This window comes from Cydia pomonella, chromosome 2, assembly GCF_033807575.1.
Source record: "Cydia pomonella isolate Wapato2018A chromosome 2, ilCydPomo1, whole genome shotgun sequence".
NCBI lineage: Eukaryota > Metazoa > Arthropoda > Insecta > Lepidoptera > Tortricidae > Cydia > Cydia pomonella.
Genome location: NC_084704.1, coordinates 4,992,198 through 5,017,687, shown reverse-complemented (window position 1 = coordinate 5,017,687; position 25,490 = coordinate 4,992,198). Strand labels below are relative to the sequence as shown.

General features: G+C 37.5%; 1 protein-coding gene across 3 annotated transcripts in view; it reads right to left on the bottom strand.

The window, feature by feature from the left end:
- Positions 1-25,490, bottom strand: part of LOC133531939 (DE-cadherin) — a 384,560-nt gene that overhangs the window by 21,134 nt on the left and 337,936 nt on the right. For all 3 annotated transcript variants that reach the window (XM_061870377.1, XM_061870384.1, XM_061870393.1), the window contains 5 exons: positions 17,982-18,173; positions 13,255-13,410; positions 8,850-9,047; positions 7,634-7,850; positions 2,205-2,423 (listed from right to left, as the gene is read on the bottom strand). In XM_061870377.1, coding sequence (XP_061726361.1) covers positions 2,205-2,423; positions 7,634-7,850; positions 8,850-9,047; positions 13,255-13,410; positions 17,982-18,173 — 982 coding nt within the window. The remainder of the gene's footprint in view (positions 1-2,204; positions 2,424-7,633; positions 7,851-8,849; positions 9,048-13,254; positions 13,411-17,981; positions 18,174-25,490) is intronic.

The following is a 25,490-nucleotide window of genomic DNA, read 5'->3' as shown; positions in this document are numbered from 1 at the left end:
CAAGCATACGGCCCGCCTGATGGCAAGCAGTCTCCGTAGACTATGTACGCATGCAACTTCAGAGGAGTTGCAACGCGCATGTAGCGTTGCCGACCCTAACACTCCGCACCCTCCTTGAGCTCTGGCAACCTTACTATGAGTAGGGTCTAGTGTTAATTGACTGCGGTTTTCTGTAAGTTACTTCCCCTAGATCTGAATGAAATCCCCTGCGCTGTGCCCTACCACACAAAGCGCTCACGCTCTCAAAACGACATTATGAATTAACATAAAATTTCACGTTTAAGTAACGTAATCTATGTCTGTACCCCTAGTGTAAATTTCTTCGATGGCGTGACGTGTCGTACGCGTTTGCGTTAAGTTTCATTTTGTATGGGATTTTGATTTTCCAAAACGTTCCGCTTGGCGCGCTGTTTCTAAATCTAAATTAATATGAATTAATAAGAACACCAGAAACTGTTAAATATTAAACACTGAATAATAAAATTGTGTTTTATTTATTTTGTTAACAAACAAGCTCTTGTTGCTAAATCAAAAACGAGATTGCCGTGCAAAAAAAAAATACCCACCCAGCGTTAATCGGGATGATATAAGAGTTGTAACGATAGGTACATTTAGAAGTTTTCCTACTCCTCTACTGTTATCTGTCATTTATACATTCATTAACTCGAATATAAGAACATACGGGCCGGGCGCGTAACAAGGTATGCTCGCGTATCTTAGCTATATACTTTTGCTTTGTTTACCTAAATTATGATTTATTTTTGTTGACTCGTAGGAAAAGTATTGTAAGCTACTTTGTAGTAGCTCAAAAAATGCTCGTGTCGTATTCCTTTACAATGTTCGCCTACGCCTTTAGCTCCGGCTCACATTGTAACTCACGCCACTCGCCTTTTTTGACCCTTCTTATACAACTGTTGCATAAAATACTATATCTTACCCTCCTTTTTGGGTAGTTGAGTAAAAGTCTGTGACAACCTTACTGTGTTCTTCTGCGGTGTCAGCATTTACGCAAACATCAAAGGCGTCGGTCCACAATTACTTTTTACACTGTGACAAATTTATATTATTTATCTTCACACTTTCCAAACATGTCATATGACTGATAGAGGCTCCATTTGGATATTATTTACGTACGTAATTATGGTAGCGACTGACAGAGTGTACATATCGTTAATCAAATGTTGTCATCCAATAATTTTAAAGATATCGAAGGATGATTTACCCTACAAATATAGTAATTCAGGCTCGTATCATTAGTGGGTACATTAGACGGGTTATGGATGGGTTATCAAAGTAATGGAATAGAATAGCATACGTAAGTAGGTTTTTTGACCGAAGCTTTAGCGAAGGTCTCAAATAACTCGTGCATTTTGCTTTCGTATGGCCGGATGTTTTCCTCTACACGTTGCAATTCTAAGCCGATTCTCGTGAAATTTTGTGGCCAGATTCTGTGATTAAAGAGATTTTTGTCGGTCATGTTTTTAGACATTTTCAAAATGCGCGTATTGACGTAAAGGACTTAAGCGCCAATAACGTATATGGCGCTTATTGTGAGTTCACTATGATAACGACGCAACAAACGAAATATTTTTCACAGAGCCATATTGTTTGTCCACATATAGTGAAGCCGTTAACTACGTATGAATTTTATCGACAAATCATCCCCATACCTATGTTTTTTCTCAACCATTTTAAAAATGCACCCCTTTAAAGTTTTATGGCGCCAAACACGATTGCACTTGGTTAATGTAACATTATCTGTCCATTTACCTATCTCACATTAAAAAAAAATTAAGGTCGATAGCTTATGAATTAGGGTATAAATTTCAAGCATAAATACTACAGAGAATTTTCCACAATTACTTGAGCATTAATAACAAAGATAAAAATGTCTTCAAAAATTTACTTTTTTTTTACATTTTATCTACCCTCAGCTTTAAATATTACCCAATAAACAATTAAAAAAAGTTTATGGGATTAAATTCTATACGTCAAACCCCTTGCTCACTATTACAACTTTTGGCGTTGTCAAACTGCGCGTTGTAAAGTCGACGTCAAAGATATCTTCATACTTTTGCACCTTATTCCTTTGTAATAAGGCGAAAAATGTTAACATATATTTGAGTCGCTCGCGGAACAATTCCGCTGGAATCATTTTGAGTTCTAGTCGCTTCTATAGTTCGCTGGCGGTCATCAAATCTTACCTTGAACATCTAGCAGAGGATTATACTTGAGGGGCCCCAGATAGAAGACCAAGCTGTTGCTGGTGTGTGACGTCACAGTGAGGGTCATGTGGCCTTCATGGCAGGCCGGAGGTGGAGGGTACATGGCCCAGCCGTCGCCGTGGAAGCCGATGGAGGTCTGCTCGCAGCGGGGGCCAGTGAGGCCTTCGGGGCATTCGCATTTGTCGGCGAATGGTGTGCCTGTGAATGAAGAAAAATTATTACAGATCCCAATCATTTTTGAGTTTGTCAGATGGTAATTACCTACTTGGTTCAAAGCTAGTGCCTGTGGTAAATTGGATTAGGCTGCTGAATGGACCCAAACTCCCTTAGAAAGCGCTGAACCCGTTAGGACATGACATTACTGCCTGCCTACTTATTAGAAATAAATACCGAAATTGTATTTGAATGCTCTATAAAGCCAGTATACATATAAATTGCAAAAATATTGCGTATTATTTAGAAGCACGTCTGTTTTGCATGTGTGCAAGGCTTCGTTTCCAAGAGATTTTAATTCCTTCGCGTTTCAATTAAAATGCTAATATTCACGTTGAAGTAAGGACTCCGCATAGCTGTACTACTTGTAAAATTATTCATGGTCTCGTGATGCATATTGTTATCTTGTACTTTGAAAGAGTTAACCGACTTTTCTACCAAACCTTAAGTTTTGCGTATTGTTTCTATATTCGCAGAACCTCTTGATCATGTAGACCCCCACCATCTAGATCCTACTGTAAGACATGGACCGGTATTCGGAATTTACAATTAGTTAAGATATAATTTGAGCTTATTAGTATACTGCTTAGAAATAAAAGAAAAGTGGAAAAACTCACGGCAACGGGTAAGTATCGGTAGCTCATTTGGTAGAGCGGCGGACTAGTCGCGAGTTCAAGTCTCGCCCGAGACAGTGAGTTTTTACACTTTTCCTTTACTTATATCAGGTATCTTTCCTGCTTAATCTAAAAAATAATTTATTACTATAGTACCGGCCCGAATCGAACAATGCTTATAAGAAGTCACAGCGGTACTATACCGGTCTGTAAATGTCAAAAGTGACATTTCTTTAACCAATCAACGTCAGTTTTGACACTGACAGATCGGTATCGTATCGCTGTGACTTCTTATAGACTTCCATCTTGATAGTTAGCCTCGTGAATAATTCCCTTGTTTCTTGCTCATTACTATAGTGTAATATCGATAGCTTATTATACAGTAAACTAATGTGGTAGTATGCAGTGAATGGAAAATTAATCTTGAAACACGTTTAACCACCATTTTGGAGTCAACGGCCCGTATTCCACGTGCTACTTGTAAAGTCCAGCTATCGCTATCAAGAAATCTTCCTTCTTTCCATCCTGTTACCCCCTGTTGGGGTGTAGGGCTCGAACTATTTTCTTCCACTGACTCCGGTCCTGGACAGCTTGGGTAACCTCCTCCCACCCCATCCCCAATACACCCAACTCTTGCTCCACGGAACGGCGCCAAGCTAATCGTAGCTATCACTTTACAGGAGCTATTAAAATTACCGTACACTGTCTTGTACTAACCGTACAATTTTAGCCGCATTTATAGCTCCTAATACCTCGATACTGGCGAAATAGTCTCACTGGACTAAAGTCATAATTTTAAAAGAATGAATGACTTCTTATAAGCAGCATTGAATCGGGCCGTATCTTGATCGCTTACGCTGGTTAGTTGCGTTCGAAATGCAGTCGTGAAAATCATAAAAAAATCTAAACATAATACCGCTCATGGACACGAAAATATTGTTGTATGTTCTATTAGTTTTCCTATCCAATACAAAAACGAATAAAACAGTGAGAACACTCTATTTATTACCGACTGTTATCGACCGGCCTAATATAATTCATGTTTCTATGCACTCAACATGAGTGGCATCACTCGTCAATTAGGTTAGAGTGAGTGCTGGAATAAATTTGATTGCCTAAGTTGATGATGCTAATCGGCGTTGATAAAAATCGAACATTTTCGGCTTTGTAAATAATACCCAGTTATTATATTATAAAGTCATTATCATAGCATAACCTAACATTACTCTGGTAAAGGAAAATTTTGGTCTTAAAATTTGATGTCAGTCCTTCTTTTAACGTTGGTCGTAGTTTCCTGTAAGGATTAAAATGTTGAAATTAAGATGAATCCGTCTAAGTCGTCGTTAAAGTCGCCGTCGTCACTCACTACATACAAAATCCAACGACACAAATACATAGAAAATGACACACGTCAAAGACATGTTGGGCATGTGCTTCGGCAGGGGGGAAATAGTGCGAATGCCTACTCCCTTCCCGGTGTTGCTCGAAGGTCTATCTCTGCACAACAACTGTCACATTTTCATGGAAATTTTACAATTATGTTGACACCTCCACATTTTGTTATAGCAAAGTCTGTGCATAGTCAGCTTGTTCCGACTCTAGTTTAAGTAGACACATTTTAAAAGTCTCACTAACCCTCCGGAAAAAAAGCCGCACGCATACAAAGTTTTGATTTTAAAACGACTTACATATGTTTGCAAATTTACAGCTCAATCGGAAACCAGGAAGTGGATCAAATTTAACTTGCAAGATTTGATTACAGACCGACAGACAACGGGGCAGGTGAAACTAAATAAAAGCTTGTAATAAAAAACAACAGCGCGCTTTCAGCTTAACATTGCGAACGAGTCGTAAAAGTGACATTCGATGTTCCATTCTACTTCCATATTTCAACAAATCAGTTACATTTGACTAGTCAAACAAATCAACAATAATTAAGTTGGAGCCATTGACATCGACGATATTTCACGAGCATTGTGTGCTCGAGAGGAGTGCATACTGCATTTCGATTCTCAATATCGCGAAATCGCGAATGTCAATAGTGAAGTGTTACTACAAACATGACAGGCGACCGAGCATTGTTACCCCCTTATTCATAAAACTTTACGAGTCTGAAATAGTTGATTTATGTTTTATTCCTTTCTTACAAATACATAAGTCAAAATGACGGATAAAGACAAACGCTAATTCGGGTTTGTAGTACGTTTTTGAATAACGCCATTAGGGTGTAGCTGGATGTATAACAGGTGGGACATTGATAGCGAAGCATTTCAGAGTATATAGGTACAGTCAAGTCTGAAAATATCTATACAAAAAAATGTGCCAAAAATATGTATACACTAGCTTAATATACGGGCAATAAAGTCGTGTATACATATTTTTGGCACTTTTTTCGTATCGATATTTTCAGACGTGACCGTACATCCAATAGACTGTTCAGAGTATAATACATGTAAAAAATTAATTATAGGATTACGTTTTTCACAGCCTATTTGCTTCTATTTTGCAAAAAAGTTCGTATATCGAAGGTATCTTCCATTAGCTACATACATTTACCGATAGAGCTGAAGAAAATCCAGGCACATGTAAAAACGTTTGTCAATTGAACCCTCATTATTACGAATAACTATCAAAGGTTAGTTAGTTCAAGGAAACAATAGTTTACTTCAAGGTTTATTTACACAATTTTGACATTTAATCTTCGCCGTAAATCGAGGACCCAACTCAAATAATACAATGTTCACTAGGACCCAACTCCATTTTACAAAACACGCAATTTTTGACGAATGTCCAACACCATAAGTGTGTATTAATTAAGTTATCGACATTTTTTTTTTGGTACAAGCTTTTATCGCTGATTAGTCTTTTCTTACCACAGGCAACTACTACATATCGAGACAATTAAAAAAAATCAAATACTAGGTTGCGTTGTTTCATAACAGAGTTCCTATGACCACCTCCTGTATCCAGATCAGCCGGGCTAGCACATGATTGGCGCGAGAGTATCTCGCGGTGAGATAGACTACCCGTCCCTCTTTCATTAACATGGTTAGATAAAGACGGGTAGTCTATCTCGCCGCGAGATGCTCTCGCGCCAATATGTGCTAGGCCTTCAGCTCGATGTACCACATGATGTATGTACCATAATATCGTATTATTACCCGACTTACATATGTATGCAAATTTAGCTTTCAAGATTTAACCCACATTAACTAACATACTAACAGGGCAAGTAAAAATAGCGTAGATACCTACCTAATAGACAAGAGCTTTTAACAGTGTCCACGATACCAAATAGAACGTCAAATCCGATTGTAGTCTATTATTGTCACTGTCAGACTCCGTAGACCGACGGTCCTTTTGTGAACAAAGGGTTTATACAACAGAGTACCATTTTAGTGCTTCAACATTGTACCGACGTAACATACTGCTTTCGGGAAACAGCTAGTTTTGGGTGAAAAATCGGGAGTTTTACGATCTTTCTATGAGTTTGTTGAGGTAGGTATTACGGTTTTGTTATTGACAACTGGTTGTCTTGGGTTACTTCTTAAAAAGGAACAATCATTTTTTAGCGGCAAAGTGATCCAGCTTTTCGAATTGATGGAAATAGTTTAGGAATTCAAGATAATAAATCACCTTATAAGGGAATGTTTTTGGGATCATCATCTGTTTCTTCGCGAACGCTCAAAAAATACAACTACCAGTTTTTATGAAGTTTTCCTGATTTGCTTTGATTTTGTTTGATATTAGTTAGTATTTTCCTTGTGTTGGTGTGGAGAAAAAATTTGTGTTTCACTCGGTGGCAACATTTGTTTAACCCTCGTACCTTGACTCCCGCAACACTCAAGATTTCATTATACGAACCACTCGCGACGCTCGTGGTTCAATTTAGAAGTCTTTCGCTTGCTCGGGTATCAATATTAGCACGAGAGGTTAAACAACAACTTTGCCCCCTTGTAAAACAAATAATTATAATTTAAAATCGTTTTGAAGCAATAAATTGAACTAAATATAAAACCGTAACTAGATTCAACAAAGTATTATTCACAAAAACACATGTAGGTAAGTCAATATAATTCTGTTTTGCTCATTACACGTGTACCTACTAGTAGTCGTGTATACCAGCTCCACTCCTGCGGAAACGCTATTAAAGGTTCTAGTGTGTGTGTACACTGACAATGGCCCCAACTTCGTCGCCGCGAATTTAAAATTACGTTCATTAAACTAACGATTCTGCTCTCTACTTCACAAACAAGCTGAAAACGTTGATCGTATTTGTCTGGACAATGACACGAACTACATTATCACGAATTTAAATTAACGTCTATTTAAACACACTATTCTACTTTTCTTTCGACATATGCACTTCTGCACAAATCGCGGACACGATGACAAAACTGCTCGTGTTTCCACTGACAATGGTACAGCATCTTCGACTGAGCTCCGTTCAAACACACGATGATTCTGCTTTCCACTTAAGATGGATACTCCGGTTCAACCCTCGCGGACACGCCAACGAAGCTGCTGGTGTTCCTATATGGTCAGTGTAAACTTTAAGTTCAAAGTCTTCATAAAACTTACCTCCATTCAAACACACGATCCTGCTTTCCACCTCACAAGTACACTCCGGCTCCACCCTCGCGGACACGCCAACGAAGCTGCTAGTGTTTGTATACACGGACAGAGGCACGTTGTTCTTCATCAGCACGTTGCGGCAGGAGTCCTCGCATTCGACCTTCTCGACCATGCACTCGTCGATGTTGACCATGTAGATTCTAGCGTTCAGCTCTTTCTCCAACTGCGGACAATTTTGAGGATAGATTCCTTAAAAAATACTAGAGCAGATTTAGACAAAGGCCTACCTGTGATTACGATTTACGATAATCGCTCTTAAAGTTATTTGTATAGCTCTGACTACTCAAGTATAATAGACGCTGAGTACCTAAATCGAGTTGCCATCTCATACAGAAGAAAAGTCAACCATAACGTCCATAACATACGAGTAAATACGTAACACAAATGGAACGTATTTGAAATTGAAAAGAATCTTTTGTGTAGGCGACGAAAAATATAAAGCGGCTTAGATATTTCAGTTTCAAAACAATTCGATGGCCTGTATTGTTTGAGCTGACAACAGAGGGCTAAATCCACCAATAAAACAGCTTTTTCTGTAGCCATTAATGGAATCTATTTCTAGCGGAACCATAATAAAGTTCGACATAAAATTAAGGCATTTTTTGCCGCCGCAGATGTTATTCAAAGTCAATTTGTTATTAAAATTGGTTGCTTACTTAGGGGACTTGGCCACAGCTGGTTTGTTTAGAATTATGCGATATTTTTTTAATTAATTAATCTCATTTTAATGATGAATCACCAAAGACAGAAGGTAGATAATAACAGGATGGAACTTAATAAATTTTAGTATTTGTCAAGTTTCAATTCCCTTCTTCACTTACTCGCTTTTTGGCATTTGATGGTTATTGTAAATTGAGTAAGGTGTCCACACAGCACAACTCCTAATGTATCGTGGTGACCATGCTTTATAGCTTCACAGGCGGATAGTAACGAGCCGTGTGGAGAGACTTCACCCTAAGGACTCCTTGACTGTCGTCTGGTCCCAAATTTCAACTGTACGTTGTCTACATAACTCGCCTCCTACTGTTTTATGGTGACCATGCTATCTAGCTTCTCAGGTGAATAGTACTGCGAGATGTGAGCAGAGCTTTCACCCCCAGGAATGCCTTCCTAACTGTTGTCTGGTCATACATTTTAAGGGTACAGTGTCTACACAACTCACCTCCTCCTGTATTGTGGTGACCATGCTGTCCAGCTTCTCAGGTGGATAGTATGGCGATCCGTGCGCAGAGAACCTCACATCTAGGAACGCATCTTTCACTGTAGGTTTGTTGAACACCGTGAATACGTCCACGTTGTCCAGAGACGTGTTGTAGAGCTTCGCCAGACGGTGATGTAGTTTGTCCTTTTTACTTGAGCCCTGTAGAGAAAGTTATACATTAATTAATGTAAAAAGTGGCGGTGACATAATCGGACAGACAGACGGACATGACGAATCTATAAGGGTTCCGTTTTTTGCCATTTGGCTACGGAACCCTAAAAAGTGGAGTAAATAGGCGAGACCAAAGCCCATCGTCTCCGCTGGCTTGGCCATCTCGAAAGGATGGGTGACGATCGGGCAGTCAAGAGGGCTTACTTAGGTCGACCAACTGGACGCCGTCCTGTTGGTCATCCTAAATATCGTTGGGCGGATAGAGTGGAGGCAGACCTCCGTGAGTTCGGCGTCAGCGAAAGCTGGCGCGAGTTCGCTCTGGACCGAGAAAAGTGGCGTGCTCTTGTGTTGGAGGCCAAGAGAAGATTTTGGGTCGTCGCGCCAGCCAAGTAAAAGTAAGTAAAAATGTGATGTGATGGTCAAATCGTGGGTCATGTCATGGGTCAAGGTTGCATTTGCACACTTGTTAAAGTGACGATCATAATCAGAGACGATAAAACTGCCACCATCTTTTAGGCCCGCTGATTACAGAGACAATAATCTATTACAGAGTTTCAACTTATTTTTAAGCATTTCTTTAGTACCTACTGCTAGCTTAAGCTTTTCTTTCTATTGCGCTATGACATAGATACATTATATATATTTACATATAAAAGAAGAACATACAAAAACGCTTTTCTAACTACTGCTGAGGTACAATACTGAATACTGCATGAAGCAGGAAAAATAGTAAGTAGTACCAACATTGTTTTTATCCTAACATAATATAATACCAATCAAAGTATACAAGGAAAAATTACCGCATTCTATTGACTTAAATAAAATTATGCCTACGTAAAACTAGTAAATAACGTGAAAAAGGCCGCTCCGCATTTTTGCCGAACATTGTCAGAAGCCATATACCAAATTGAATTCTTCAGTGAGATATTACTGTTATGCTAAAAATAGAGGAATCCCCTTTCGCTACAAGCGTTGGATATCCAACATTTGACACTTCAGCATCGAGTGGGAATCGAATGAGACGCCTGAGTGAGTACGAATTGGGTGAGCACCACGGATCACGGTTTACAACTAGATGGAGCAGGTACGGTGTAAAATAACTTGTTTTAAAGTTTCAAATAAACGGAACTTAGCGCTTTCGCTGTCTTGCGCGAGTGCGCGATTCGAATGAACGCCTATAGAAAAATATTATGAGCAACGCTTACTGGTGCGAACGCATGCAACGGATTTCACGACCCACCGACTACCCACGGAAGGCAGCGGAGGCACTAATCTCGTGAAAGAATAATATAACCATTATAACTCTAAATTGGGAGAATTGAGAAAAAGTTTACCTTAAGACTTAGATCAGATAAAATATCTGAACTCAAATGAACATTTGTGTCTAAGACTGTGTAGTGGAAAATTTAGCCCATAATTTATGTCAAGATGTTAAATGATTTGAATACTTGTTATGCACGGATACTTAATAACGGAATGGACGTATCTGAACAATGCAGGTATAATACTAAACTTTTATAAAATCAAAGAGAATTTGAAATAGAGGTAGATTGTAAAAGAAAACTTTGTAGCCATTTAATAGATCACAGGTATGTCAACATTGTTTTGAGCGATGGCGCCATAACCTTTAGGTTGTGCCCGGTAAGATGGCGCCACTTTTTGATATTTAACAAAATTAACACTTATCAGTGAAAGAATAAAAATAAAGTCAAATGGCATTCTAAAAGTTTTAATCGTGTGTCGAAAGATGGCAGTAAATTTACGTGGCTACAAAGTTTTATTTGACAATACATCTCTATTTCAAATTCTCTTTGATAATATGAATGTGTATATATGGGACCTGGTGTGAGATAATCTATGGTAAGCAGTGAGCACACACGTTCCTATCTACATAACTTTGCTCAAAACGCGCAACTAGAAAGCATTTCGACACACAATTCGATAAGTGTTTATTCTATATATCTCCCACAACGTACCGTCTCGCCGTAGCCAAATTTGAATATTCAGATTTTCAAAGAAAATCTTTTCGGCGGGCTTTTTGCTTCATTATATTGCATAACGGCACCGGAAAATTCAAGGAAAACATTATTTTTTAAGTCTAATTTGACAGTTTTACACGTATAAGACTACCTTTAACCGTTCTCGAGGCATGCTCAGTACAATTTATCGACTACATACGCGTTAATTTCAACAATAGCTTTCCGATTTAAAGTTCAATTTAGATTTAGGAAAATATTACTCGTTTTCAAATGAATCGCGAAAACTTAACTAAATAGTTCGAATACTTAACTAATTCCAAATATGGTATCGTGAACGCTGCTCGCACTGTTGGTGCTTGAGAAAGGAGACTCTCCGAAACATGTCGCGCGAGTGATTAAACCGTAAAATTAGCGTAATGTTAGTATGGCTTACGACAGTTTAAATTCGAATATGGAATGTATTTGGAAAATAGTTAAAATATGTTCCAAAAATTAATTATGAATATGGTACATAGTGAAAAATAGCTCGTAAATCTAGCAAGAATTCTATGGCTTACTGCCAGAATAAAGTTTCATGCGGCAATTCCAGTCGGCAGTCATTTGTTTTCAATTGGAATGTGTCCCAGTCGGCTGAACATTAGAGCATTTGGTTGAGGTTATAAGTTGAATTAAGACGATTAATGAGAGCAAGCCTGGCTGCATGCTGGCTACGTCTACGTAACTTCATTTTGGTGAACTTATCCTATTATTTTAATATGATGCAGCTCTACCTGACTATTGAGCATGCATTCATCTTACTTAGTTCTGATACATTGAATTTAATGTAATAACTACATTTTATGAATGCTTAACTAAAAACCCACGTTTTACGTTAAGTTTGTTTCCAGGCGTACCTGCTTAATACAAATTTCATGTATATTTTAGGAATTATATTGACTCACTATGTCCGCTTTATCAAAAGTTATTCGGTATTCGTGCAAGCAAACAAGCATACAGCTCGCCTGATAGTAAGCAGTCTCCGTAGCCTATGTACGCTTGCAACTCCAGAAGAGTACATGAAGCTATTTTTATCATACATCTATAAGCTGTTGGACTTTATTTTACCCACAACATCTACATGTACACAGTTCTGTCAATAAATGAATTTTATCTTTTTATCTTTTATATATATTCCAGTGTTCATGACGAACAGAGACGTTATATCACCACTTTTTCTTGCAAGGGGTAAAATGGCGTCCGTATTTTCCCGTGCACAACGGCTATGCCAAGAATTCCAAAATTTTATGCCATAATTTCATAAATAAAGCCTAGACTTTCCAGCAAAGGCTGTTCCCATGTAGCATATTTCGGTTATCGCTCGGGAATAAAAAGGTGTGTCGCTCTCCGACCTATAAACTATCAGTATGCAAATTTTTATGGCTAACTGGTGCGTAGTTAGGGTTAGATGGCGTAACAAACAAACAAACAATATGGTGGTGGTGCTTTTAAAATTTAGCGATGCTCAATTGCTCATTCATTTTGTACATGTTTTTTCCTCATACTCAAGATTCAAATTTATTATTTTCTAAACAATTTCAAGTCGTATTTACCTACAATTTATGGTTAAGGATGTTAAAAGGCACAGAGTCTTAAATGGCGATGGTGGTCACTCCTTTTTAGACGGAACTTATAAAACGCTAATGGAACCTTTATTGCAGGACTCGAATCCTATGTTCTAATTAGACTCTAAATTAACCCGTCTTAAAAACTCGAAAGTATTTTAAGCACTCAATAATACCGAAACGTATTCTTCTATAAGAGTAGAATCCATAGCAACATTACTGCTTCGGTACCTTGACAGTCACTTTGACTATCCTCCACATGATACGTTACTATTCAATCCCTGAGGAAAGAAACCCAAAAGAAAGCCACACCAGTATACTTTTCAATACTGTTCTAACGTAGATTGTTGTGGCTCATACCCTTACAACGGGACGATTGGCTTTGACTATGGCTTCCTGGTACAATTCCACTATTGGTTGACCAACATTTTTAAACGTTGCTACTCACATCACCCTCACAGCTTCTTCAGGTAAGGATCCTTGATGGTCCCATTGACTGTAGCCTCCACCCAGTAGAATAGTAGTAGTAGTAGTAGTGCTGGCTTTGACTGTCACTAACTATCACCTCCTGGTACAAGGTCACAATTTCCAACATGTTTAAACGTGGCTACTCACATCACCCTCGTCGACGATGAACTCCTCAGCGGTAACGTTGATAAACCGGATGGAGCCGGACTTGTCCACCGCCTCTTCAGGTATCTCCTTGATGGTCACATTAACTGTGGCCTCCACCCAGTGGAATGGGACGATTGGCTCGTTCTGTTCTGTCACCTGGTTGAAAAAAGGATTGGGAATTAATTATTTGATTCTTAGGAGTTCTTAAACCCCTGACATTGGGATCGTTATTTGCTTGGATTTTGTATTCCTATCTTACTTAGTATCCAACAATCAACTCTAATTGCCTTCATCAAAGGATTTATCTGTGTATGTCTCGCAAAATACAAATGCAATAAAATTAAAAGAAGTCTCATTTTTGGTATCAATATCTAATACATCTACTAAAACTATCCTGTCATCCTAGAATCTAAAAATACAATAACTATTGAATCATTTTGGAAGAGAGCTGGTATTCAAACTGCTGGATCGATTTTGATCAAACATGGCTAAGAAATACTGCAAGGAAACTCGCTTTAACATAATACACCGCATCGAAATTGGTCCATCCCTCTTTTTGCGTCGGGGGTTAAAAAAGAAATCACAAGAATACAAACATTAAAAACCATGTTGAATTCGATGAGACGCAAAATGAAACTTTAACCTTGGGACACGCCGCTACAAAGTTCCGTTTACACATTTACAATCGAATAAACGGATTTTCCTGCCATAGAACGTTTTCACAGTGAGTGTCATAATAATTTTACTTTTTAAATCAATGTAAGGTTTCACAGTGGGTCAAGAAGAATCAAGTTGTTCGATTGTACGGTCGAGGAAATTGATTCTTTAGCAATTTGCGGTTCAAGTAAATTTGGTTGTACATACTTATGCTATGAGCTTTCCAGTGTAAAGTGAACCACAACCTGCTAAAGAATCAATTTCCTCGACTGTACATGCTGACCAATATATAGTTCGTGTAAACCACGATGCGATTACGCGCAGATTTGTCAAATCTAACCAATAACATGACATTACGAGTTAAGGCACTATATAATATACTGCAACTACTGCAAATGTATTTATGAAATTAACATCTATTCAGATTTCACTCAGCTTAGTCGTACACTGCTGTGTAAAAGGTTCCCATTCACGTCTTTGTGCTTCTCCAGTTGCAAGAGAACTAATCAAAATGGTACCTCAAAGGCACGTCACTGTCTCCAGGGCTCTGAATGGCATAGCGTATCGTAATACTCAGTCCAGTTTCAGGTTTAAATCATTTCACATACAAGCGGGCCGATTCCATTTTACAACTTGTATTTTTCACCACTTAAAATTAACATTTCCATCTTCACCACTTAGATGGCTGGCAGTCGTCAACTGTGCGTTGCGTGCGAATGAACTGAAAGGTGTCAAGTTCCGGCGGTTCCGCCGCCAGCTCCCTGACAGAGTGGGGTTGCTTAATACATCTCAGCCACAATGTGTGTTTTTTTTAGTTTTTAAGATATATATTATATTATAATATACTTGGTCAAGTAAATCTTGTCAGTAACAAGAGGCGGCAAATATGAAAAATCGCGGGTTAGCAACACTGTTTACAAATAATTCCAAAATCGCGTGTCATCTGTGTTTTATCTGTGGAATGTGGATAGTGAATGACAGCCATCATGTTTGTTTACATTCTGAATCGTAGCTATTGGAAGAGAAATTTCTGCTATCAACATTAAATACCAATAAGTATATTAAATAAGCTTGTGCATGAACTTAAGCGAAGTCAAGTTGCCTAAAATATACAATCAGGCTCGTTGATCGTAAATATTTGTAAAATTTGAGGTTATGATTTTCTTGACAGACTATATGTGTACTAGTTTTAAGGTATTTCTAATCTATGGGCCAAAATTTACTTGAAAAAGATTTTAAGTTTAATTTAATTTCAAAATAAGATAAAAAGACGGAATCAGCCTCAAGACCTAAGAGTGAACACGAAAGGAAATATAAATTATATGGACAATATTGGATTGGAGCTGTGTTTGACGTCTGAAAGGGATGACAGGCCAGACTAACATCGAGAATTAACTAATAGACTACAGTATTCGGCAACCCTTATTTTTAAACATTGGCTAACCTTATTTGATATTTAGGCCGTAAAATATAAAGCATTACAATAGCTGTTCAAATGGGTCGCTTTGGATAAAAGTTTCAATATAGGTTGAGCTGTTTACAGTGCTTCTATGTGAAATATTAAATATTATTTTCAGTGTCTGACATGACGCAAGTTAGCGATAAACGGAACATTATTATTTTCCCGCAGACACAGATTGAACAGCCAATAGCAAGCTGGATATAGTATGCGTTAATGGTTGCTATTGGTCAATCTTAATTTATTTTATTTATTGAAAAGTAAACACTAATTAAAATTAAGTAAATTATGTGAAATTGTAAGTCAAGATCAAGCCAATTCTTGCAGGGTTCAATATTAGGTACAGTGGAGGAAATTGATTCTTTAGCAGATTGCAGTTCAAGTGAATTTGGTTGTACATACTTATGCTTTGAAAATCCAATTTAAAGTGAATTGTAAACTGCTAAAGAATTAATTTCCTCGACCGTACCAAAAATAACAAAAATCTTTTACGTGTCTTTTATCCCTACTAATATTATAAATACGCTTGTAATTCTGTCTGTCTATAAGATGAAAATTAGTATGGAGATAGTTTAAGGCCCGGGACCAAATCCATCAAAATCGGTTCACCGGTTTAAGCGAGTAGAGGTAACAGACAGACAGACAGAGTTATAATTGCATTTATAATACAGGGTGGACAAATAAGAATGATACACTTTGTTTTTAAATTTTAATTACATTAAGTGGAAATTTTATTAAATATTTTTTCATAAATATATTATTCAGGGTTGGCAATTGTATACGGAAGATAATTTCTGCCAAATGTATACCACTAGCAGCAAGCAATTTTATCTCAAATGTTTCTGTTGTTTAAAACACGTTGTTTGCTCGATTAATTTTGAAAAAAAGTGACAGTGATTGGCACCCAAATTCTCCAAATTTTGTAGCTCTTGACTTATTTCTGTGGGGCTATCTAAAATTACGTGTCTATGCTAACGAGCTGATGAAATTTAAACAGTTAAAACCGACTATTCGACACAAATGTACTAAGATAATGCCAAAAATGTGCGAATAGATGCTGAACATTGGGATGATAAGGGCTTACATTTGCCTGCTGTTAGAGGTGGACATATGTCAGACATTATGTTTCGCATGAATTTGCCAACCCTGAAGAATATATTTTTAAAACAATACCTAATAATTTTTGAACTTAATACAGTTAAAATTTAAAAACAAAATGTATACTTCTTATTTGGCCACCCTGTATTAGTAGGGATGACCAATATATTTATGAAAATGGAACTAAAGGTGTCCACTGATTAACAGCCCGCCGGACGGGCCCCTTAAATACAATTGGCAATATGATATTTAAAATGCTAAAAATAAAATACAGTTATACGGTTTTCTTTTCAAAACGGTTCAGCATCAAATCCAGGTGCACCGCAGTGCATATTATTCCGCATAGTTCCACCCACTCTACAGTAACACGTAGCTACGGGCTACGCCTAGTAAATTGGTAGTAGGCACAAGACACACTTGATATGAAAATTAACAAACCCAGGTTACAGGATTCCGTATGTACATACCTACTGCATTGCGTCAAACTGAAATTGTGTAGCGTTGTGCCTAGAGATTAAGCTTCAGAGCTGTAGTTACTGAATTTAATTTAACTTTAGAATATACAAAGCGCATTTGGCTTGTATTTTGTAAATAAACTAGAAAAATTCAGTCTTGGGTGGGACTCTTAAGAAGTGTAAGACTCTTACGGTAGATGTCGCTAGAGCCTTCCTACGGCTCATATATGGTGGAAGTATTCGCTGTATTGGGTACAGTCTTGGTAGCTCAGATGGCAGAGCACTGTAATAGTGACACATGGTCGTGGGTTCAAGTCCCATCTAAGACAATGAATTTTTCCACTTTTAATTAATTTCTAAGTTTAATGGCATCGTTCGCAGACGTTTCTGCTTGATGCGCGACTTAATTTAATTTTTACATTGTGTATTCGTGGGAATTTACATTTTTCATTTTCAAAATCAATTGAAGTCCTCTATAAGCCTCTTGTGGAAGCCTTCTAAAATCTCGCGATGATGGTGTGGAAAAGCCTTATCCCACCAAAAAAAATCATGTAAAATGTTGCCAAGAAGAAACCATAAGTCTCGCACTGACTAAAAGTTATCTCTTTTCTTTAGTAAAGTTATCTCTTGTAAAGCCAAGCTTCTCACTCTACAAGCCATTCACAAACTCTACACCTTAGTCAAAATCTGTGGCTTGGCCATTTAAATACCAAATTTCAGCTTCCTAGGACTTCAGGAAGTACCCTAAGAGTTTTGATGATCATCAGTGACCGAGTGAATGAGTCAGTGAGAAAATCCGGCGTTTTTTAGATATGAATAAAATCTAAAGTATAAGAACTATGCAATTGTTTTTTTTATGCTTAAGAAATACACTATAGACACTATATACCGAGAATTTTGTTGAACTGGTATAATCCAAACTTAAATTATGAAGATAAAAAAAAACCGATGAAGCGCTTTGAGAAAAAGTAGGTGGTGCCCTTGCGCTTCGCTTTGCTCGTCGTGGCGGGGGCACCACCGCGCCCCCAGGTAAGAGCTAAGAAAAACCTCATACTTACATTAAACTTCAGCATATAAGTGCCATTCGGCGTCCCAGTCTTCATGGTGATCATTCCAGTATTGCTGTGGACATCGAAGTACGGGCTCCTCTGCTCGTAGGATGGCAGCCACATGAACCTCTTATCTGGTAAGTCCCAATCGTCAGGGTCCAGGACGTACACTCGACCGATTTCTGTGTCCGGTGCTTCGCCCTGAGGAAAAATGGCTGTTAGAATACGTACTGGAGGAAAAAAATCTAACATAGCGTGTACACAAAAATAAAATAATATAGAAAACAGCAGAATATAAAACGATTTCATAGAAGTGGATTGAATAGAAAAGTACGAATTTAGTTATACATATGTTTGAAATTTCAAATAAGACGCTGCAGTCAGGGTAATAAAATTGTCTTATCAGGTATATGTGCGATTATCATAATTAAATTAAATTGTTTTTTAGTTACTGCTATCTATATCTGCTCATAGTGTTGTGTTCCTACCGGTGAGTAAGGTTGCCAGAGCTCAACGAGGGGGAGGGGGGTTTAGGGTCGGCAACGCGCATGTAACTCCTCTGGAGTTGCAGGCGTACATAGGCTACGGAAACTGCTTACCATCAGGCGGGCCGTATGCTTGTTTTCCAGTTTCCACCGACGTAGTATTAAAAAAAACTCACAAAATTACAAATAAAAAAAAATAATTAAAAATCTGTTGATAAGATCTTGCTCACGTATAAGAATTAATTCAATCACATGCTTTACCCCTACTTTATGTACGCGCGTGTAAATATCGACAAGCTTGAACAAAGGCAGAGGGTGTGCTAAACATATTAGATTCGCGAATTTAACGACTAAGGAAATTTATTTCCCCCTTCTACTATTCACTGATGTATTGAAACATTTGAAATCCTCAAGTTACATGTAACATTTAAAATTATATTGGCAAAGTAGGTCATATGAGCGTATCTAAATTTCTAAATGGAACGCATTTGAATCTCAAAAGTCATTCAGTGTTATTTGCAAACAAATCACGGGTGTATTACTATCGCTTACATAGTGAACGCGAGTTTAACGCTTAAGAAAACCAGACTTAAAGCGTTTTTTTGATTATACTTGGTTGTTACGGATTTTGAGATTAGAGTTAAGCTGGTTAGTGTAAGTGTTGGAATAGCTTCTGCTCTGAAAGCAATGAGAATATAACGTAAAGCCTTTTGGTTCAACTTTGCACATAGCATCCAATTAATCCGTGCCCTTTGGCCCAATCTCCGGATAGAAAAGTTTTCCGGAACTTTTGGACACATTATAATACCGGGTTTAGTTCCACGGCGTAAGCCTGTCGTTAAAACGAATACGGAGCAAAGGAGTGAAGGTTCGTTTAGATAGAACCAGCTAGTGATTTAGTTACTAAACAGGACTGTTACTCGAAACGCATGTAATACTAACTGGAGTGAGTCTAATCTACGAATAGATAGGTAAATCTTCAGACGTGTAATTCGCGAGTGAGCCAAAACAAGATTATAAAGTATGGAGTTAATAAGAGGAGCAAAGTTTATACTTATTACCAAAGTTAATCTTACAATTTTTAACGTTTAAGTTTAGGATTTAACTAGGAAACTTAAAGTGTCCAATTTAATATTTTAAATAAGTACAGGATGTTTATTTAGTCACCTGAAATAATTTAAGGGGTGAATATATAGGTCATACAGAGCAACTTTTACTATGGGACCAACCTCAAAATCGCAAAAAAATATTGACTGCTTCATACGTTTTGGCTGTCTGACCTTGATATTTTCTATGGAGGAGTACATTTTTTTTGCGATTTAGGGGTTAGTCCTTTAGTAAAAGTTGCTCAGTATGACCTATATATTCAGCCCGTAAATTATTGCAGGTGACTAAATAACCTGTAATGGGATGGGATTGATGAGAATGATCAGTCAACATTTAGTATTCAATAACTATTATTTTTTTCTTTTCATATAGTCAAGTTACCAACATTGTTCAACAGTGTTTCGATAAAGGCAGCCTTAATTATTGTTTCTAAAACACCTATTCACAATTGATTTGATAACTGTCTCTGTTTTTTTAAACATAACACGATCTCTTACAACACGCGGTACAACAATGTAACACTTGCCGCTTTTGACAACCATTGAAAAGGAACGACCTAATGATTGTGCTTTTACAACATATTGACACATAATGCTAACCATCTTTGTTTAACGTTAACTGTGTCAGCCCTTGAGATAAATGCATAATACAATAACGTCTTCCTCAATTGATTTAAGGACTGAAATTGGAAGAAAGGCGCTTTTACACGTCATCTCTTAAAACTTACCGTTACTGGCTAGGGCAGTAACTGGCCTAGGCCACACAAACGCAGCACTGCGAACGTACCTATTTGCGGCCGAGTCGCTTCATTAAGAGTCGAGCAATTCAAGCAACTCCAGCAACGAATTAGAACATGCGGTATTGTGGATACTGCTCCGCTCTCGCTCCAATTGAGTTTCAGTTGCCTCGATAAAGAGATTTAGAACTCGTTTTTGACAGCCGTTAAAAAGCGACGACCTAATTATTGTGCTTTTACATATTGATACATAATGGCGACCAATTGATGTTCAAATAAAAAAAAACCGAATGGCATTTCTTTACTCTTAGTTATCGAACTTTGACATTGACTAGGTTTAGAACGAATGAACGAATTAGAACATGCGGTATTGTGGATACTGCTCCGCTCTCGCTCCAATTGAGTTTCAGTTGCCTCGATAAAGAGATTTAGAACTAGTTTTTGACAGCTGTTAAAAAGCGGCGGCCTAATTATTGTGCTTTTACATATTGATACATTACGGCGACCAATTGATGTTCAAATAAAGAAAACCGAATGGGATTTCTTTACTCTTAGTTATCGATAACTTTGCCATTGACCAGGTTTAGTACGAATGAACGAATTAGAACATGCGATATTGTGGGTGCGTGGGTGTGGGGATAGTTGCCTCGATAAAGGGATTTAGAAATCGTTTTTCAAAAATTAGAGTTATTTATCGTGCTATTTCATATATCTAAGTACGAAGTAATGTTTGAAAATGCCATTCCTCATCGCCAAAATTCGTTTTTGACAGACATTGAAAGACAACTTACTTAGGGCACTTTTCCTGACATATTAATAAGTTACGACTGGGCTAATATAATCTAATGGAGTGGGAGTTTTCAAGAAAGTTTTAGTAATCATAACGTAATTTTACATTCTGAACAGCCTACTAAACTACTGACGCAGTTATAATGTTTGAGTTAAAGGAGAAATGCTAATTCACCGTCGAGTCACATAAAATTATCCTAATAAAATAAAAGTCATGCGGAAAATTAACGCCAGTCCGTTGTTGTGGACCCGTAGTTTACAATCTGAGATGCCCAGACCTACCTAAATAAATACTATTCATTGTCATTTAAGACTTTTTTTGTATATAAATCAATCGCTCTAAATGGGGTTTCGAATTGAGTATCCTGTGAATTTGTAATATATCCTATTCAGCAATGACATAATTGCAAGCGAGATATCCAAATAATAAACCCACAGAATACCGCATCCAGATTCATCACGCGTTAAGTCCGAACCAGGGCGAGGCAGTAAAAAGTGACGCCGCCATAATCCCTGTTTACGCACGCACCGCACTAAACCCACTTTCATTAAGGCGGAATTAACATTTTAATGCTCATATATTATTATAAAACACTATAAAGGAATATTGACTTAACGGCCTAAAGCGCTTCGGTAAGAGTACGTCATGTGTTCAAAAAAACATGCATACATACATACAAACATACGGGTCAAACTAAGAACCTTCTTTTTTTTGAAGGCGGTAAAACACAAAAATCTTTATATTCTTGAAGGAGCTGGAGGGGTTAGAGTAGCACTACCTCGTTTCACGTAAAATAGACACAATGATTTTCGATTTGCGGAAAATACCCAGAAGCACTAACTATATTCTTGAAGATATTCAGCTCAATTGAATCTAGTTTTATTTTAATCTTCGTCTAGTTATTCGAGGGTTTTTTGAAATTTAGCCCTTACGGAGAATAAATAAGGTTGATAGTTTTCATTGATTTAATATGAAAATAGAGATTAAAGCTGTTTTTGAAAGTAATGGCCCTACCAGGAAAATAAAAAAATTGCTCTGAGAGCGTTAAATTAGAAATAATCATGAGTAAGTACAGTCGACAACAAAATCTGTGATGTTATTAAGAGGATTATGTAGTCTGATTCTTTACACTCTCTCCGAAAAATACTTCGTCATTTATTGTAAATCGGTTTTCATAAATAACTTTCAAAAGTTTTTTTTATTCCTTTTTTATTGTGGAACGTAACACATTACAATCTATAAATTGTATATACACATGTTAATCACCATGAAAAAATCAACGATGATCAACACTGGCCAACGTGGGACTCGAACCCCCTGACCCCTCACTTTGACAATTAACAGCAATTGATAGATGGCATTAATGACGTCTTCAAAGTTACAGTTGCTAGTTGAAGAAATCAGTTCCAATAGTTTTCCGCAATATGGCGTAGTTTTTTATTTTATTGGTCGGGATTTATCACGTTTGTCACTCCACGTTTTATCGCTTTTAGCATTAGTCTTGAGGAAGTCTGCTGAAAAACATATACCACCGTCACCTAGCTGCTCCAAATGAATGTACGTATTAGAAATCATCTACGTAGAGGTCGTAGAGAAATATCAAATCTACCATGAAGGGACCCCTGAACGCATTTGCCAGAATTACCCCCAACCGCGAAAAATGGCGAGAAATCGTACAGCAAGCAACATCTGCGCCTGATGTCAGCAGTTGACCACGACGCTCTGCAAAGAGTACAACGACAAAGAAGAAGAAGAGAAGAGACGCAGAGAAAAATAAAGCGCATTTGACGCTTGTCGAATTGCAGGCATTTTGTTCGCCACCAATGCGGTATTAAAAATTTAAAACAAACGCAGATATTTATGATAATGAGCACCAGAATGGACGCTTATAAAGTACAGTATAAGTATCCCAGTCATTTTAGCAAGTTTCGAGCGTTTCATGAAGTCATTATTTCGCCACGTATGAAATACGATAACGGTCGCGGGCACGAAACGCGGCAAGAATTTTACGATTTTTCATTGTTGTGCTGGAGGCCGGTTCTGATTTCACAATCTGTTAAGGTTATAATCTTGTTTTGATATGACTTAAGGACTATACACCTATGGTTGCTCGAGTTGAATGATAATTTTAGCAACTTGGTAGCTATCAAAGGTTTGTATTTATTTGTACAGATGTCACGAGCATAGGTTTTACCGATTTCTAGTTTTTTCTACGGGATCTAGCTTTACAGGTTCCATCCAGGTCATTAAATCCCAAGATAAAAACAAGAATTCGACACTTCGTAAGAGTGACAGGTAAAACCTATGCTTGCGACATCTGTAAAATTCCTCGAACTGCTAACCCGATTATTAAATCAAAATCGGCCTCCTGTTTTCGCGAATTAGACGGTTTACGGCAACCGTAACTTGGTTGCTTTACGACGGCTATATGGAGCTTATTAGGGAGTTAGTTTAACGCACGGGTTGCCCCGTTAAAAACCCAAATTGGGAATGTTTGGTAATTAGATGAATTAAACTATGTTGCAGTTTATTGGCTGTTAAATGGTTATAATCGTTTGCTGTATTATGTCGAATTATTCTAATATATTTAACAAGTTTGGACCCGGGTACCGCCCCGCGGGGTTTGGCCTTAAACTACGTCCAAAAGAGAGGTATGGGCATTGTGAATGTCATCTTGCTTAGTGTGGTAGGGCACAGCACAGCGGATGTCATTCAGATCTAGAGCAGAGCCCAAACGGGGAAGTATCCGCCTTACAGAAAACCGCAGCCAAATAACACTAGACCCTACTCATAGTGTTGTGTTCCTGCCGGTGAGTAAGGTTGCCAGAGCTCAATGAGGGTGCGGAATGTTAAGATCGGTAACGCGCAAGTAACACCTCTGGAGTTGCAGGCGTCCATAGGCTACGAAGACTGCTTACCATCGGGCGGGCCGTATACTTGTTTGCCACCGACGTAGTATTGAAAAAGTTATATTTATCATATTACAAACTGTGCTTAAATTAACTTTGGCCAATCTGATTTCATTTTAATTCTAATTAAATTAAATTATCAGAGCGGCACGCATTTGGAATCCACATATTAATCATGTTTGTAACAAACTTAGAGCTATCTTGTCAAAATTATTTGTACTTAAAAACAAAGTTCCCTACACTACATTAAGACTTTTGTACATGTCAATGGCCGATTCAGTCATAAGTTACGGTTTGGAGAGCTTTGGAAGAACATATAAAACATATCTAAACGACATTTACAACCTACAAGTACGTCTACTTAAAACGATTGTACCTACAAAAATCAAATATAAATTCAAAGATAACTATGAAAATCTATTCAAATACTGTAAAGTGCTAACTGTATATGAAAAAGTTGATCTAGCCATTGTAACTCAATACTATAATCATATAACAGAATTAAGAAAAAAAACACGACCTGCGCGATTACGTAACTTAGCCAACCTCCCGACATTTGAAGTTGCAAAAACAAACAATGTATACGGGCAAAGAGTGTGGAAGTGCATGTTACCGAGTATCTTGAATAGATTTCCACAGGAATTATTAAAACTTATAGAAGGACGAACAAGTGGACAAGCTAGAAATATGATTAAAAAATACTTTATTAAAATAAGAGGGCAGTCTACCGAAATCATTTAATTAGATGACCTATGTACCTAAAACTAATAATAATTAAAATGTATAAATATTTCATATAGACTCCTTAACTCAAAAAATCTTTTGAATTTAAGATTAGTAGTTAAGTTTAAGATTACGTAATGTGATTTTTTTTATTGAAATAAACAGCTGAAATTTTTTTTTTTTTTTTTATTTAAATATCAAGTGATCGAACGAGTGAGGTTTTAACCTTGTCTCAAAACATTGAGAATAAAAATATTAGCCGGCAACGCACCAATTCGATTGTAATATATAAATAAATAAATAAATATTACATTCTTACACAAATTGATTAAGTCCCACGGTAAGCCCAAGAAGGCTTGTGTTGTTGGTACTCAGACAACGATATATAGAAAACATCCATGACTCAGGAACAAATATTTGTGCTCATCACACAAATAAATACTCTTACCAGGATCCGAAACCAGGACCATCGACTGCATAGGCAGAGGCAATACAGACTAGGCCCGACCGCTCGTTATAATGTAATATTTTTTGTAATAATTTGGAAATTATTTTCATTATATTTAATTTGATAACTCGAATCAGCGTGTGCCGCTGCACCAATTGGTGCCTACTTGCAACCCCTCTGGTGTTGCAGGTGTTCATGGGCGGTAATACTTCTCCTAAATCATAAAAACAGTAAAAAATACTGCAACTGTGAATGACTACAACTCCGGAATCCAGGTGCAAAATTTCGCAATTTGTGTGTGTGATTTGTGAAATTTGTGT